The sequence below is a fragment of the Nannobrachium achirus genome, assembly GCF_963921795.1.
Source record: "Nannobrachium achirus genome assembly, chromosome: 6".
NCBI classification, from domain to species: Eukaryota; Metazoa; Chordata; class Actinopteri; order Myctophiformes; family Myctophidae; genus Nannobrachium; species Nannobrachium achirus.
This window is the reverse complement of record NC_137815.1, coordinates 38901197-38919199: the sequence shown is the minus strand read 5'-3', so window position 1 is coordinate 38919199 and position 18003 is coordinate 38901197. Positions and strand designations below refer to the sequence as shown.

At 46.1% G+C, this 18003-nt stretch overlaps 2 protein-coding genes across 2 annotated transcripts in view; both read left to right on the top strand.

Moving 5' to 3' along the window:
* Positions 1 to 1890: 1890 nt before the first annotated feature.
* Positions 1891 to 3665, top strand: tmem51b (transmembrane protein 51b; the record flags this gene model as incomplete). The annotated part of the gene is made up of 2 exons (XM_080728211.1): positions 1891 to 2306; positions 2760 to 3665. The coding sequence occupies 2 exons, from the start codon at positions 1891 to 1893 to the stop codon at positions 3217 to 3219; spliced, it is 876 nt and encodes a 291-aa protein (XP_080584337.1). The 3' UTR covers positions 3220 to 3665.
* A 1717-nt stretch (positions 3666 to 5382) lies between these two features.
* skib (v-ski avian sarcoma viral oncogene homolog b) overlaps positions 5383 to 18003 on the top strand; it is a gene marked incomplete at its 3' end in the record, with an annotated part of 53069 nt that continues 40448 nt past the window's right edge. The window contains exons 1-2 of the mRNA XM_080728209.1: positions 5383 to 6156; positions 6868 to 7381. Of these exons, the coding sequence (XP_080584335.1) occupies positions 5747 to 6156; positions 6868 to 7381 (924 nt within the window). The 5' untranslated portion in view covers positions 5383 to 5746. The remainder of the gene's footprint in view (positions 6157 to 6867; positions 7382 to 18003) is intronic.

The window sequence follows — 18003 nt, the reverse complement described above, 5'->3', positions numbered from 1 at the left end:
TTTTTGCCAGTACTAACTTTGAACATCCTCTTTAATACTGTCATAGTCAAGCTCTGTGTCACTTCATTCTTGCTGAGTGTGTCATTCATTTGAATGAAACTGTCTCTCCGGTTCTCATCCTTCATGTTAGGACTTGTCTTCCACCATACTTGTTGTTCATACTTTGCAGTTTGCAAACTCGCAACTGCTCTCTGGGAAATACATGAAGCAATTATACGTTTCCTAACATTTATTCAGCCATGCCAAACAAGATTTTCAGACTGGCTTTGAAATCTAGTCTTTCAGTTTCATGTCCTGCACAGGAGTGTCTGCACATATCCAGACTATTGTGAATCAGATTCGTAATTCAAACCGCTCAGTTTCCTGGATCAGCAGATTTTCATTACACCCAGACCCAGTGTAGATTTGGGTACATTTTTTATTTTGATCTTTTTCCGGTTGTAAGTAAGTAGATGGCCATAGCCTTGGCCCTGGATACACAAACGCAAATCGGCGGCAAAATCACTACCAGTCAACTACAATATTTTACAATACTATTAAAGAGGTAGTGCCATAGTTTTGAACTTTTTCTGTTTTGTTTGTGTCTATTGAGTTAACTTTACTCTAATAGACCAGGTGGGGCTATAATGTGCAAATTTGTCCTGTGTATTTTTGGTTTCTTCCTGAAAGCTGAAAGCCTCTGAGTCAATCGAAAAACACTGATTTAATGACATCATAAAATCATCCCCACCCCTTTTGCCATACACCCAACACTGTGGGTGTGGCTAACTTAAGCTGGGTCACCACCCAACTGACAACCAGGCATATTTAATGACCACAGAAACAACATTTTAACAATTTCTGTACACTTTTTGGAAAAAGTCCTCCTAGTAAAATCATTATAGCTGATAATCATGTTTTAGGGGGGAAAATAATCATGGCACCGCATCTTTAACATAAATACTATAATAAATATAGGTGTGACATCTCGATGAGTGCATTTCTACCACTCACACTGTTGTGCAGTAGCACTTCAAGTTCGCCACCTTGTGCACAAATTAAAGTACTACATTGATGCAGCATTGACCAGAATGACCACTTTGAAGGCGCACGCACCAAGATGCCATGTTTTATAGGTCAGTCAGTTTTTAATGCATCTGAAAAAAATCACACCCGTGTGAACTGAGCGTTGGTCGTGGAGGCTGCGCAACAGCAAAACAAATACTGTATATATATATATCCATCATCCATCCATCCATCCATGTGTGTGTGTGTGTGTGTGTGAACAACAGCGCCCCTCCCTTAACATGTGTGGTCAGTCTGGTCACAAAAGGTACTGCCAGGCTACATACAGACACGGACGGACGGACGGACGGAGACAGACAGACCCACACACACGGCCACGTATAGGAGCGTTGTGACCAACGCTCAAAAAGCAGGAATCAAACTGGGTTAGATTGAGAAAATGACGCACCATCCCATTCCCTCATCGGATGGCAATTTCAGAGTAGGTGAGCAAGACACATAGTCATAGAGAAGTGTTTGTTTTAATTTAAATGTTCGTCATTTAAAGATGGATGCTGTGTACAAGTGGCATCCCTATTTTGGGCATGTCTATCTACAGTATGCAAAACATTTAATTAAAAAACTAAAATGACAGAAATAGCTGATCTAAATCCACAACGTGTAGTGATGCGACGTGTTATAGAATAGAATAGAATAGTCCCCTCTATTTGGGGTGTGTGTATATGTATTTATGTGTGCTGGGGGGGGGGGGGGGCTACTTTTGCATTTTGTCAAATCAGCCTCAGGTTTTAATGGGTTATGTGCTTAATGTCGAGTTGACTTCTCTTGGGTCTCACAAGCTACTGTGCATTTTCCATTGTTTTCCTCAGGTTGTGTCCTGCAGGGATGTGTTCCAACCGAGGTCTATGTGGGGACAGGGAGCGTGCATCCAGATCCTCCAACACTGGCAACTCGGGGTCCCATTATGCCCTGTGCGCCTTAGGGGTTGGTCTCATTGCCCTGGGCATTGTCATGATCGTGTGGACCGTGGTACCCTTGGCTATTGAAGCTGCAGAGGCCACACCTTCGCCGGGCAACTTTACGACAGTGCCAGGGGATGATGGGGATGATGGGACCAAACTAGATGGCAAAAACACCTCATCTGTGGCCCTGGTGCTTGTCGGAGCAGGGGTCGCCATGCTGATCCTGTCCATTTGTCTCGGGGTGAGAAATAAGCGACGAGAGGAAGACAGAAGGCAGCAAACGGCAGCAGCAGCTGCAGCAAGAACCCCTCTGACGGATGTGACTGATCATGAAGAGACGTGAGTGCTGATTCTTTTTCATCAGACGTAGACCTCACATTGGCACCGTATTGTACGTTTATCTATTTATGTTTTATAACCATTACTGTTACTATGTTATCTATAATATCTATATAAGTAAGATACAGTATTTTGTATGAAACCCCAAATTTTTTTATTTAACCAAGTTTGTAATAAAACAAACCTAAAATGTTGTTTAATTATGGAAAGACCTCCTGCTTTAATAGACACAGTACTGTACATGCAATGGGAGATGCATTGCTCCAATGAGTGGCCAATGTGGGTTCTACTGTACGTGTATATATAGTTATGATTTTATACAAGCTCCTGAGCTTCTGCTGTTGTACTACTGTCACGTTCTGACAGACAGTTGATTCTGATGATTGTGAAGCTGGTTGTTTTTTTCTTCAGACTCCTTACTTTCTGGTTCTTGTCTTGTGTGTCCCGTTTCAGGCACGATAATCCTGCTGCTGCATACAGCGTCCCCAGCTACGAGGAGGCCGTTGGCAGCGGTCAGTACCCGGTCAGCGAGAGCAACCTCCGGCATAGCACCTCCCAGCTGCCATCGTATGAGGACATCATCGCCGCCGTGGAAAACGAGGGGGCAGAGCCCAGGAACGACCCTGCTGGCGGTGCCCCTCCTGTGGAACCAGCAACAAGCCCGGCCAGCCCGACTGTTGACGATGCCCTAAACGGTGCCTCTCCTTCTGCTGCTGCCAACACCGGCTCCACTCGCAGCGCCAGCCGGGCCAGCAGGATACTTCGCCCCCTCCGGATACGGAGGATCAAGTCAGACAAACTGCACCTGAAAGACTTCCGGCTCCACATCCGCAGTCCGACCCAGAATCCTGTGACGATCGAACCCATCACTCCGCCACCGCAGTACGACGATAAGATGCCAGAGTTAGCATAGCACCCCTTATAGCCTAGAGTAGGGAACTGCTTTTGATCAACGGCACTATATCTGGATCAGAGGGACAAATGACAACATATCTGGAGAACTGTTTTCCAAATAATGACTAGGAATGCTGCAATGTGTGTGAGGCGAGGCTGGGAATGTCTTCATTACCAACTTACACCACAAATGTAGTATATTACAGTAGTTCTCAATTCTTTTTAATTTCAAGGACCCCATAGAACCCCCATTTCCCAGCTACAGCCTTTTTTGCTATTTGTGGAAGCATAGACTGTGCCATATTTATTATGTTAGTTGCTGCATTATACATTGTTTATCACTGTCATGAATATCGGTGTGCATGTGATTAGTTGTCACACCCATCATATGTTTTACGTCTGGGAGAAATGCCAAATACCTGGGGAAATTATGAAATGGTACAGGCATTGTAGTAATTACATGTATAGGGAGGAGTTCTGTTTTGTGAACAGAAACATACTGAGGGCATACTTATGCATTCTTAAAGTAATTGTTGGTTTGTTTATATGCTGTTTTCCTTCTTTTTTTTAACACGTCTAATAGGATGTCTTCTGCACACATAGCCTACTGTCAGATGATGAAATAAAGGGATTTGGATTTAGCGTTTTGTGAATTGTCCTAAAAGGGAAATCTGGAACATTTCACCTACAGTACATATGCCTAAATACTATCTATAAAATCCTTTAGCCCAGGGTAAATCAATACTTATCTGTCAATTGACAATGTTTCTAAACAGAGTTCCCTTACAAGCGCCTGCCAAAGACTTTTGCCAAAGCCTTTTGTGTAATTAATATTTGTAGAATCTGTTGAATAGATGTTTTCTACAGCATTTGTAAGGCTCCTGTTAAGGCTATTTTTTAGTTGCATAATCAGGGGAAAATCAGTAAAATAATGTATTCCTTGTGGCTAGTTTTAGTAACTTATAATGGGCATAGGTTCTAAGGACAAATATCGCTACTGTTTTGTTTTTATCGCCTAACGTGCTTGTGCATGCTTTTAATGCAATAAAAGTTATTGTTCAGTTTTCACTTATTTATAATTCCTTTTAAATTATACCATTATGTTTATTGATCCCTGGAGGGAAATTCAGGTGTGTGGCAGCAACAGCCAAGACTGTAATATATTATTTTATATACAATGTAGACTGTAATATATAATGTAATTTCACGTTTACTTTTCAAGGTCTCGAAGGAACATTGTATGCATTTAAAGTTATGATTTATCTAATCTATCATCTTGCACCTTTATCAACTTTATTACCATATTCATCACTCTAAAGTACTTCCCTTCATCCGCCTCTTTAGTATACATATTCGTGGATATTTGGCGCCCCCGAGTGGTGCATAATGGCAAGACCAATGTGAAATATAACCATAGAGTTATTTATTTTATAATTATTGTATATTATTTGCACAGAACTTTGACTGCTGTGTAGGTTCTAGGTATGAAAAACCTCTGAAGAGGTCGATCGATGATAAACTAACTTAAACGGGCATATAGACTGAGGAGAGAACACTAATATAATGACTGAGGGAGACGTCTGGCGTCTTATAAAGTTAGATATGAGAAAATGTGTGTGAAAACCTAGCTATTTATTTAAGTAAATATTTAAGTAGATATGGCTGTGAAGTCGTGGACATAGCTCACCTGCATAAAAGTTAATTCTCAATATTATTGTCTCTTAATATATTATTATAAATACATTGTTTAGTCTATAATTTCAGTGAAAGATAAAACAAGTCAACCCTTGGTTCAGCTTTTCGAAGGGTTCTGAAAATATCTTACTCTATTTCTTTTCTTTTTCTTTCCTTTTTTTTCTGCTGCTTTTGCAGCTGCCATGTAGCAGAGGGGGGAGGCTAGTTGAGGGAACAGCCAGCCCGGGGAGTCAGTCACATTCCTGGCCGGGATTCAATGACTGAGCCAGACACAAACAAACAGAGAGAGAGAGAGAGACGGAGTGAGAGAGAGAGAGAGAGAGAGAGAGAGAGAGAGAGAGAGAGAGAGAGAGAGAGAGAGAGAGAGAGAGAGAGAGAGAGAGAGAGAGAGAGAGAGAGAGATTCACACATTGGGCTTAGAGCGAGGGAGGGAGACAGACAGCGAGGGAGAGAGAGAGTACGCCAGACTGAGCAGCATATTTCGGGCTCACATTATAGACTGCAGTGGAGGACATTATTTAGAAGCACGGTGGATCGGATGTTGTCGCTTATTATTACTTGTGTGTGTGAGTTGTGGACTTGTGGACTTTAATCGCGTCTGTCTGTCTGTCTACCAGACAGAGGAGTCCGTGTACCAACGTTACGGGAGTGTTCATTTTTTTCTGAATGGACACCTTGGGAATCTACTCGAGTGACATGGAAATGCGCTTCGCTGGACGCATCGAGTGTTGTAGCGGATAGGCTACTAACTGAAGGCAACTTTGTTTGGGTTTTTTTCTTTTTCGGGTCGGGATTCAGGCTAAATTCATCTCGGAATAAGTTTGAACTCGACTCCCACATCGGTTAACAACATGGAGGCTACGAGCTTCCAGCCCCATCCCGGACTCCAGCAAACTCTGAAGCAGTTCCATCTGAGCTCCATGCGCTCCCTGGGCGGACCGGCGGCGTTCTCCGCCCGGTGGCACCAGCAGGACGTCCTCTTCAGCAAGGACGGCAAGACGGGCGAGCTGATGCTCAACCTGCCCGCCGGGGGTCCGCAGAGCGCCGTGCCGCCGGTCATCGCGTCCGGGCCGCTCTTCATCCCGTCCGACCGCTCCACGGAGCGCTGCGAGACGGTGCTGGAGCGGGAGCCCATCTCCTGCTTCGCGGTGGGCGGCGAGAAGCGCCTGTGTCTGCCGCAGATCCTCAACAGCGTGCTGCGGGACTTCTCCCTGCAGCAGATCAACTCGGTGTGCGACGACCTCCACATCTACTGCTCCAGGTGACAGACAGTGCATGGTGTTAAAAAGCATTGGTTCTCAAAGGGGTCCTTGAGGAAGTTCCAGGGGGCCCCCACTCCCAGCTAAATGATAGTTAGGAACCCTTAATATGGGTAGCCTATCAACTCAGAGAGTGTACAAATGGAACAAAATGGACCCTTTGGTTCCATTTGTACACTCACAGTTAATTTAACATTGATTTTACAATATAGATTGGGGTCTCAGAGATAGCAATGCCATTAAATGGGGGTCCGTAGCCTAATGCATGTCAAACTGGGGGTCCTTGAAATTAAAATGGTTGGGAATCAATCACTGCTAGAGCTGTAAAAATGTTGATTATTATTATTTCAAAACATATATTAACCACCTCAGCCCTATATACATTTTGGCCATTTGAAAATAGCCCATCTACAAGCTCACAATGAGTCGCATCACATCCATTGTGAGCTTGTAGATCTGCTATTTTGAAAAGATTTGTTACACATACATTTGAAAACGTTTGAAATGGGACGTTCTGCTTAATGAGAACTTTCTACTTTTGGTACTTTTAAGTGCATTTTGATACCAATACCTTTGTCCTTTTACTCAGGTAAATTTCGGGTTCTGGACTTGTACTTGTAAGGAAGGTTTTCTACATTGCGGTATTGATACTTTTTACTTACAGTAAGTAGCCTAAAGAATGTGAGTACTTTCTCCCACCACTGTCCATGCAGGTGCACGGCGGACCAGCTGGAGATCCTCAAAGTGGTGGGCATCCTTCCCTTCTCGGCGCCGTCCTGCGGCCTCATCACCCAGACGGATGCGGAGCGCCTGTGCAACGCGCTCATCTACGGCGGGTCCTACCCCCCCCACTGCAACAAGGAGCTGTCCTCCGGCGGCTCCCTGGAGCTGGAGAGGACGGAGAAGAGCTTCAAGGTGTACCACGAGTGTTTCGGCAAGTGCCGGGGTCTGTTCGTCCCGGAGCTGTACGCCGGGCCCGGCGCGGCGTGCATCCAGTGCATGGACTGTAGGCTGATGTACCCGCCGCACAAGTTCGTGGTCCACAGTCACAAGAGGCTGGAGAACCGGACGGTCCACTGGGGCTTCGACTCGGCTAACTGGCGGGCCTACGTGCTCCTGGATCCCGACTACACCGGGAAGGAGGAGAAGAGTCACTTGGAGCAGGCCCTGAAAGAAATAAAAGGGAAATTCGATCTGACCCACAAGCACTCCAGTAAATCATGCAGGGTAAGTCAGCTCACCATGGGCTTTTTATTTATGTAACTATTCCCTCTCTTAGTCATTTTTCGTGGGTGGATACCAGAGGGCCTACAGCACTTTGTTTTTCTTTGCTTTGACAGACATGAAATGTCTACTGAGACTGTATTTCTGTTTGACCGAGTGGAAACTCCAAGAGCCCCCACAGGCCCAGTGAATCCACGATAATTTCACACACAGCATTCACTCTACTATTCATAGTAGGCTACTTTATAGAAGGCCCTGCACCTGGTTTCTGCACCAGCGCTTCAGGAATATAATCATCCCTGTTGATTAAAATTCTACATTTTTTAATGGTTTATTTCACACATTTTACAACATACACATGTCCTCAGTGTCACAGTCAGTGACACCTACCTCTACAGTGAGTGCATACATCTCCCCCTCAAGAGGCAGCCTACAGTATAAATATCCTGACCCTGGTTCTCAGCGATGTGAAACATCTCATAAAGTCTCATTCACCTGATTCAATTTCAGAAAGGGAACAACAAAGCTGCTAACCAAGCCGCTAACCTGACACCCACCCCCCTGGAGTCCCTCCCTCCCATCCTCTTTAGTCATGAAGCCCAGTGGTCCAGACCCTCCCAGGGTTACCCAAGGGCATCTGCATTATGATGGAACCCTGATTATGTATTTTATTAGTGAGTGAGAGTAGAGGAGGGGGGGGGGAGAGAAGAGGGGGCAGGGGGAATCTATTATGGTGCTGCTGCCACAAGGTGGGTTAAAGGATAAGAGTTTAATGAGGATTGGGGGGGATATCAAGATGTGGGTGAGGAGGAAGGGGCGTTACTGTTTGGGCAGGATAAGGTGTTTTGTGTGTGTGTGTGTGTGTGTGTGTGCGCGTGTGTGTGCGCGTGTGTGTGTGTGCATACAGGGGTGAGTGTGAATGTGTGTGTCACCATGCTGGCTCCATGTGTGGGACAGATACGTCCACGGTTGACAAAGGACGTGGAGACCAAGTGGCTGTTCTCTCGTCACTCAGCAGCTGCTGTGTGGGACTGTGCTAATGAGGGACATCTATGGATCACCATGGTGCTGCTCCGCTCCGCACTGTCAAATTCTTGTTCATTTAGCTCTTCAGCATGGGGAAAATGGACACAAATCGACCCACAACAGTTTCATTTGGGTACATTTTTAAAAGTCAAGAGTTGCATTTATCACTTTAAACCCAAAATATACTTACCGGTAATTGAGCAGGTGTACTAACTGTCCCCCCCCCCCCCCCCCCCCTCTTCACCAAATCTCTTCACCGAAAATAGCTGATCTACAGGATTATGACGCGTTGCATTGTTTGCAACATGGCATTAGCTTGTAGATCAGCGGAATGTTCACCTATGTTTTGAGATGTCCAGAACTGGGACGCTATAGGGTTCATGAGATTTGGTGTGGAGGGGGCCGGGGGACCCCAGTCAACTGAACTAAACCATACTGTATTTTAAAGTGGTGTGAAGCCAGTCTTTGATATTATTGGTTATGGTTCAGTGAATTGTATACTGTACTTTTAATTTCATATGAGGTACTATACTGAATATTGGCAAAAAATTATGATGGTGATACAGGGGTATTTCAGCAGAAGATTACTAGTAGGTTATACAATTTTGCTAGAAAATATCGCACCGTGGCTTTTTTGTCCTTTGTGAGAAACGTGCCAAAGGCTATTCCGATCTTGATGATAATTATCAGATAAACATTAATTTATTGCATTTCTGGGTGAGACATCCTTACAGTAACGCAGCATATTTTTCCTATCAGTTCTCACTGGATGTGATTTATGGGGTGTTATGCTGAGAAACTGACATGGAAACCAGACAAAAAGAAATATCTGTCTTTGGGAAAATCTCTTGCACCTGTGTGTGTGTGTGTGTGTGTGTGTGTGTGTGTGTGTGTGTGTGTGTGTGTGTGTGTGTGTGTGTGTGTGTGTGTGTGTGTGTGTGTGTGTGTGTGTGTGTGTGTGTGTGTGTGTGTGTGTGTACGCGCGCTCTCTCTCTCTCTAACTACAGTCAGCGGGACATGATGTATTATCGCCGTGTTTCATATTTTCCAAAATGGTGATGCGTTGTACCAAACAGTCTCTCAGTGTGTGTGAGTGTACACAGCAAAAAATCCTCAGTGTTAATGGTATCCATTTGTAACTTGGAGTTCGGGTCCATTCGGATACATTTTGTATACTCTCAAGAGTTAAATTCACGCTCTGGGCTTTACAGTGCATTCACAGGCCTGCCTGAGCATCATGGGGCGTGTGTGTGTGTGTGTGTGTGTGTGTGTGTGTGTGTGTGTGTGAGTGTGAGTGCCTGAGTGGGGGAGGTTGTGTGTCTGTCTGCTGTGGTTCACTGTCAGTCGTGTCCCAGTTAGTAGACAGGCGCGGCGGGTCCCTCAGGGAGCCGCACAGCTAGCGCTCCCTCATACATCAGCCTGACAGGGGAAGCCGCTGAAAGGCCGGACAGGGGCTGCTTTGCAAGACCACGCTTTGCCTCGCCTACTATAGCCGTGAAACAACAACTCAATGTTATCAGCCGGCCTCAGCCCTCCTTCTGATGTCAGAGTGTTTTATTAATCAGAGAGAACCCACTGTAGTTCCTCCTGGCCCATGTATAATCTGTCTAGACTCATGTTTGAATTGTGTACACACTACACACACACAAGCAGGCACGCGCACACACACACACACACACACACACACACACACACACACACACACACACACACACACACACACACACACACACACACACACACACACACTGTTCAGGTGTGACGGAGGCGGAGAGAACTAGTGATTCTCTGCTTTGAAAAAACGTGTTTACACTGTGAGAATGAGGTTTTTTTTTTTGGCTGAAAAGAAACATGGGTAATTTGGCGTTATTTCAGTCCTCACATCTCAAAATGCAGAAAACAGAACAGAACCAGCTGTCTTTTTTAAACCACCCTAGTATATGCTTAGTTGGAGACTCTCCCAGAGGTCTATTATACTAGATCCCCATTTCCATCTACACAACATCTCTTCTCCCCCAGGATAGGGATGCTAGGGTTCATGTGGTTAACCACTTAAACCCTCTAGACTTAATGAACTGGACCTGAGTTAGCTCTGTACTTGGACCGTTTTTTTCCCCATCTACACCAAACATTGTGACCATACAAGCTACAAGCTTTTTTGTCACATCACAGGTTTTTGCAGAAGTAAAGAAGTGGGTGAAATCCGTCTGCTATCTTTGGCTAATGTTCCCCCCAGAATATGGTCGCTATAGGGTTCCTGTGGTTAATACCAAAGCCCTGCTTTCAAAAGCAGAAGCCGGATCAGAAGGTACCATTGTGTTGCGTTTTGCATCGAGTCCTGCATTGGGTCAGTTGGCCTTCGCCCAGTGTTTTCAGATGAGGGCAGATTGGACGAGGGGAGGCTGGCCGGCGGCTCTCATTCAGAAGACGTAGGGTGTGTGAGCCAGGCCTTGACATGTGTTGTCAAAGGGCCGTGACCCCTGACCTGGCTCCAAAGACACTGACCCGGCCCTACCCCCATTCTTTTCACACCATCCAATCAGATGTCCTTGTGTCCAGTCCACTGGCCAGATGGCAATCTGATAAAGAACAGAGGGATACAGTGGTTAGATTAAAAAAGAAAAAACAAAAAATTGGCAGCATGATGCATTAAAATGACCACAACCGCATTCAAACGGAGCATTTAGACTTGTGGGATATTGGAGGATTGTAGGATTAGCTGCAGTGCCTCCCCTCCCCCCCAAAAAGCTATTTTTATTGCACTTTGTTTGAATTTTGAATTCAAAGTCCAATAGATTTGGCAAGTCAACCGGATTGTATTCGGTCGACTTGCCAAATTGTGTCGGCACTACTATAGCCTTATAATGCAAATGTTAACTTTTCTGCCCAGCAAGAAAATCTCCCAACTGCGAAAACGTATTCCTTCCTTCCAATGTCAAATACATCTGAGCATTAGCTGTAGAGGAAAGAAAATAAATCTTAGGACGGGAGAGCAATCAATCATTTGAGCGAGTGAATAGAGAAAGGGTACTCTGGAGAGTCGTGTAGACCCTTCTTAATGGAATGGATATTAAAGCCATTCAAGTGCGGCCAATTTATGCCATTTCTCATCCCATTGTTCTGTTCACTCTATCAAATTAGCCCCAAACCTGGGGCCAAACCAATCAACCAAGTGTCAAACACAAGGTGCAAACGGTTGTGTGTGTTGTTTTCTTTTCCGCTCCGCTTTTGAGCGAATTAACGCGTTTATCCCAGATCACATGCGTGTGTATTATGTCTGCATGTTTTAGACCTGTTACAGACCTGTTAATGGTCCATTTTAGAAATTGAAGTTGACTTACCTTTTCATAGCACACCAAAATCTGCAGTGTTAATTCAACTCTGAGAGTTGTGGGGTAGTGCCTGGTGCTTCTGCCAGTTAGTTAGTTTATAGACCATATCGTCACTGTCGGGCAGAAACCTCGTATCTCCAAGTTAGTAAAGTAACGCCCTGTTTCATCATACAAGACTGTCACACAAAACTAGTGAAAATAGCAGATCTACAAGCACTCAACGCCTTGCGGTGCGAGGTGTTGTGTACTTGTAGATCAGCCATTTTCACTAGTGTTCTATATATGTATGTTGAGTATTTGAGTTGTTTTGCAGTGCATGTGCGTGTTGAGGAGGCATGTATAATGCCTGGATCAGCTGTGCTTGTGCAGGGGGATTAAAATGAGCGCACTGGCGGCTCATTTCCATTCCCATCTGTCTGCTGACCTCTGGGAAGCCCTGAAAGCTCACATGGTGCATCGCTGTGGCCCCTGACGGCCCCTGTCTGCCCAGTGCTGACCCCGCCGGGCCAGGAGAACACTCCTCCAGTCCGCTCTACAACAACGAGTCCTCCACAACTCCACACCTTCCCCACTCTGAGTCACCACTCTGACTCAGACTGAGCGCCTCTCTCCCTTTCACCCCCTGCGTCACAGATCGTATAATTATTACTATAAGACGCCTCAGGGCGACAAGTGACCGAGGTTGCGCCACTTCTTGGCCATCTGGCCAGTGATCTATATCGGACCAGTTACCATATATGGAGACCCCCCCCCCTGGTACCCATATATGGAGATCCATGTACTCACTGTATATGGAGATATGCTGTGAGAGCCCAAACATGCTTACTCAGTTATTCGTTATGTGAAAATCCTATGACGTCTATCACATCTGACATCATACATACAATCCCTTTCATGCTCATACATCGGGATCCCTGTCTGAACCAGCCACACAGATATGGGCTGTCTTCCTCCATATATGGGCATTCCCATATGAAGTCCTGTAGACTCCTGTTAGATATGGGCTTAATATTGATGACACCATATATGGGCTTAAAAGGGATTCTGTTAGAGTGGTTCCCATGACATCAGTGATGTCAAAGTATGATGTCAGAGCAGCAAATCCATAGACCGTAAACAAACAAGTGTACTCATCCAGACAGACAGACAGAGTCAGCATGTGCCGTTTCACATACTAAACTGCGACCTTTGGTCGCAATCACTGTGTGAATCCAGTCGCGTTGTGACTGTGTGTCTCTTCAGAGGCAAAGGGTAAAAATGAGGGCTGATTGATTTTATATCGATATGAGACTTCGAGACATCGTCTGGGGTTTTGTACATCCTAATATTATGATATGGCATAAGCGTTTGGTCTTTTCCTGCTTTTAATCGCTTAAGCCTTATGTTATACTTGACAAAATATCTAAATTAGCCTATCAACCTACCTACCTAAGTTCACAACGCATAGCGATGCGTTGTGTCGTGAGATCGTAGATCTGCTATTTTAGCGTCATATTATCGTCACAATGTTGAAATCAAGGTATTAGGTCAAAAAAATATTGTGATATTTGAATTTCCATATGGCCCAGCCCTAGTAGAAATGACACTGGGGGGGGTTGCGGGGCAGCGGCCGACCCCTCCACTGACCAGCTTGCGGAGAGGAGCATCTCCTCATCTGTGAAATGTCTGTTGGAGAGAGCGAGAGCTCAGGCCGGGGCAGGGGCAGCGTGTCAGGGGGGGAAGGGGCGTGCAGAGCTCCCAGGGGTTGTGCCCTCAATTCTCCCAGGGGTGACCCCATGTTAAAAGGGTGTCAGCTGGGGCTCTGTCATGGGTGATGTGTGCTAAAGACCTGCCGCCTCCTTTGTCCGCGAGCCGCGCCTTTCAGGGGCTGTGAAGTGCAGCCATTTTTCTTTGTTAACGTCCTGTTTCTCTCGGTGGTGGTGCGTGGGCAGGTCTCTAACCCCCCACCCCACCGCAGCCCCCCACCCACACCCCCACGTGGGAATTCTATGCTTTTGCTGTGTCACTGGTCATCCTCACAGAGTCAGACTGGAGCCAGTAGTGCTGAATGTCGTCTGTCTGCTGTCTGTCTGTCTCTGTCTGTCTGTCTGTCTCTCTGTCTGTCTCCCTCTCTCTGGCTGGCTGTCTGTCTGTCTGTCTGGCACATATGGCGTTTTACTTAAACCAGTGATTCTGAAACGTTTTTAATTTCAAGGACCCCCCATAACTCAGTTACGGACCTGTAATGGTCCTTTTTTGGAAATTGAAGTTGACTTACTTTTTCATAGCTCATGAAAATCTGCAGTGTTAATTCAGCTCTGAGAGTTGTGGGGTGGACGGTGCCTGGTGCTTCTGCCAGTTAGTTAGTTTACAGACCATAATGCGTGTGCCATCTCCTAATAAGTGTGCAGACCTATTTTCTAATCCGAACCCCATCTTGTCTCGCCTCTCGTAACCTCATATAACGGTTCATAATGATATCTCATGAAAAGTTAACGTCTTTGTGCATAATCATTTTAACCACATCGTGTACCCTATTCTGAGCATGTCAAAATAGACAAAATTCTGCAAAGACAGCTCACAATGCATCATGTTACTCTTTGGCAAAGAGAAGGGGACCAAGTCAACCAAGTATATATAGGGCAGTGGTTCTCAAAGTGGGGTCCAGACCAGGGACCCTGGGGGTTCCTTGAGGGATTTCCAAATGCAGCCTTACCGGTCTATAACTCTGAGTGTGCACAAATGTTCCAATTGTACACTCATCGTTGGGGCCTTTGAAATGAAAAAGTTTGAGAATGACTGATATGTAGGGTTTAAGGGGTTAAACATGGGTGATGCTGTGCCAGTTGTGTGACACAGTTCTTGTATAAGCAGCAGAGAGTGACGGAGGATGATGATGATTAGTGCAGATCACCGAGGGTGATGAGACGTTGGGAGGAGAACAGCCCTGGCTGTGACTGCAGTGAAGACAGACATCCAGCCAGTCAGCCCGGCGGAGGAACAGATGCCCCCGTGTCGAGTCGGCGTCGGCGTTATTCCACAATCATCATCAATTCCCCCTCGATCACCTCCTGATTTCCAGCTCTCTCTTGTGATTAAGAGTTAAGCCCATCTGCTGTAAGAGACAGGAAATCCTGGAATCTGCATCTGCTGAGCTACTAAGCTGCTGCAGCCAGGGAGGGTTTAAACTCTCATAATCCTGCATCACTCCCTGGAATGCAAGAGAACCCGAGTCCGCATATCTCCAAAACCATCGCCGACCCCTGGACAACGTCTCCAGGAGCTACGTTGGGAGGGGACCGTGCGAAGGCAGACGAGGCCTTAAACGAACATGTCTGTTCGTTTACATCGCCAGGTGAAATGTGCACTACCTTCCAAAGCCCCTTCCCCCCCCCCCCTCCCCCCCTGGCCCGCTCGCAGCATCCTCGCGATTTATCACCCCGTCCCTCTGGCATTCAGCAATTAGAACATGGATTGGACGTGAGAGAGTATGTATTATTGGAGGCGCAAACACAAGCAGACAGCTGCAGATTGTAAGAGCAATATTTCAAATTCCTTGTTCTGAGTTTGTAGATCGGCTATTATTAAGTGGTTGAGATTGAGAATAAGGATTTAAAGACAGTTTTCTACTTCGAAGGGTTAGGGTGTTTATACAATGAAAGTCAATCGATGAGAGTATTTTATACTGAGCCGTACGATGGTGTAGCGCCAACATTTTTAGTCATAATTGACCAAATTGATTAGTATGATTAACCACTTAGCCTACTTACACCATTTTACACTGGTGGCATACAAAAATAAAATAGTTGATCTAATTGTGATTTGAAGTCATATCGCTCAGCCTTATACTGTGAGACCACAATTGGAGATGTAGATAATAATGTTAGATAAAGCAGTGGCTCTCAAAGTGCGGTCCTGGGACCTCCAGGGGTCCTAGCGGGGTCTGCAGCAAAATGTGTTGATACAGCATCGCAATCATTTAACCACTTTATCCATATTTTATACATTGGCTATTAAAAAATAGCAGACATACTAGCTCGCAGCGTGCACTAAGCGCTTAGCACATCTGCTATATTTGAAAATGTTGAATGATTTTGCATTTTTTGAACACAAATCTTTTATTGTGGGGTTCACTGGCACCAAACATTTTCAGAAGAGGGTCCGCCGCGGCCAAATGCCTTATCAATTTGGGGGTCCCTGACATGAAAAAAGCTTGAGAACAAATGAGCTAATCCAGAGAAGAAACAGGCCCTCCCGGCACTATACGACAAGCCCTCCATTCTGCTGGTGCCTACGGGCCGCCCACCAGCCAGCCACCTCCACAGCTACCAGGAGGATTAGCTCACACGGCTAAACCAAACAGACTGCTCAGTGTGTTCAGACAGCATTTTGTTCCAAAAAGAATCTCATCCCATGCCTCCAGTTTCGATGGATAATGGCTCACAATCAGGCTGCTCTCCAGCTCCATGTTTGCAGTGGTTGCGGGTGCCAAATTGCTGCATGCATTGCAGCCTACGAAGAGGGAGAAATGAATGTTTTAGGGATTTATGCCACTTACTAGCGCGCCGGGATATGCATAATTTATTTTAGGATTAGGTCGGTTTAGATTTAACTTTGAACTCCCCGCATAGTTCAGGAGAGAGAGACAGGAGAGCGAGAAGAGAGAGGCATGCGCGTTCACCTGCCGCAAAACATAATCGCTCGAGAGCGCAATTTGGGGTCTGCCACAGTCTGCGAGGTGGATATTCGTTGTGTGCACGTTGTTTTGTGGTGCGCACGCGAGCGTGCCTCGCAATACTCAGAGGCCTCTTCCAGACCGCACACACACACAAACACTCTCTCGCACTCGCGCTCAAGAAGGACTTGTTCTCGGCACGCATGCAGGGCTGGATTCTCCTCCGTACGCCTGTGATTGGAGGGCGGCTGCGGTTGCTAAGCAGAGCTGCTCTTCCTGTGCTAAATAAGAACTTGGTGTGCTCTCTGGCTGGTGGGCTGAGAGAAGCGTGCCAGAGCCGAGTGCGCACGCACGCATGCACCGCAACGCAGACTGTCTTACAGAGTTCAGACCTCACCCTCCTCCATCCATTCAGCATCCATCCTCTTTCTGAGTCTGACCTCCATAAGACTAACTCCGACAGTCCCTCCCCCTCCTCCTCCTTCTCCTCCTCTGCTTCCACCTCCTCATCCTCTTCGTCGTCCCGCTGCGGCGCTCCAGAACTCAGACCTCCCGCTCCGCTCTGCACCACGCATGTCTCGCACCGGGTCGGCAAGCCAGCGTGCATAGTCCTCACTTCATCACCCGAGACCCCCCTCCTCCGCCGAAACCTCCCCCATGCCCAACCGCCGACGTTCACCTTCTACACTTAACGCCTCCTCAATGATGTGAGACGCACAACGTACAAACACACACACACACACACACACACACACACACACACACACACACACACACACACACACACACACACACGTGCAGAGACCTCTCTCCTCCTCCCTCCTCCGCTGTCAGCTCTCCCGTTGAGCTCCTCCCGTAGCCTGCGGCGCGCTTGGATCTCCACCTCCACTGTACTGTACAGTAGCACATACTGTACGCGTCTGTATTCAGACTGGCCTACATACTGTGCACTGTAGTGTACATGGTTATCAGGGGCGGCAGCCACAAACCCCGGGCCCCCCTGACGCCTGGGCTCCTGGGACCCCTAATAATATTAGTTAAACTGACACGTGAGAAACATTTGGTGTGCATCGTCTCGACGCCCTTTTTTTCTTGACAATGTAGGAGTATTATATTTTTATTGCTCACTGATATTGAGTACTTGAGAGCATTTTCTTTGTTTCTAAGTTTTTCTTTTTTTTGCAATTTTAACTAGGGATGCCACCGATCCGATCTTCAGATCGGATAGCGGTCTGATATCAGCCAAAATAAGTAGATCGGATCGAAAATGCCTGATCATAAATATGTGCATTTATTTTAGTCTTATTTTATTGTACTTGTCAAATATGTGCTATATCGTATCGGTATCTGTATCGAAAGTGAAAAATCTATATCGCAGCATCTCTAATTTTAAACACTTGAACCTCAGCATCAATCTATATTCTGGGGGCAACATTAGCCAAAAATAGCAGATCTACAACCTCACAATGCATCGCATTGCGACGTGCTGTGAGCATGTAGGTCGTCTATTCTTGGCAAAGAGATTTTGTGTAGACGGTGAAGAAAGCGGTCCAAGTACAGGGACAACTCGGGTACAGTTTCTTGAGGGGTTAAGTTGTTAAAATGCAACCATT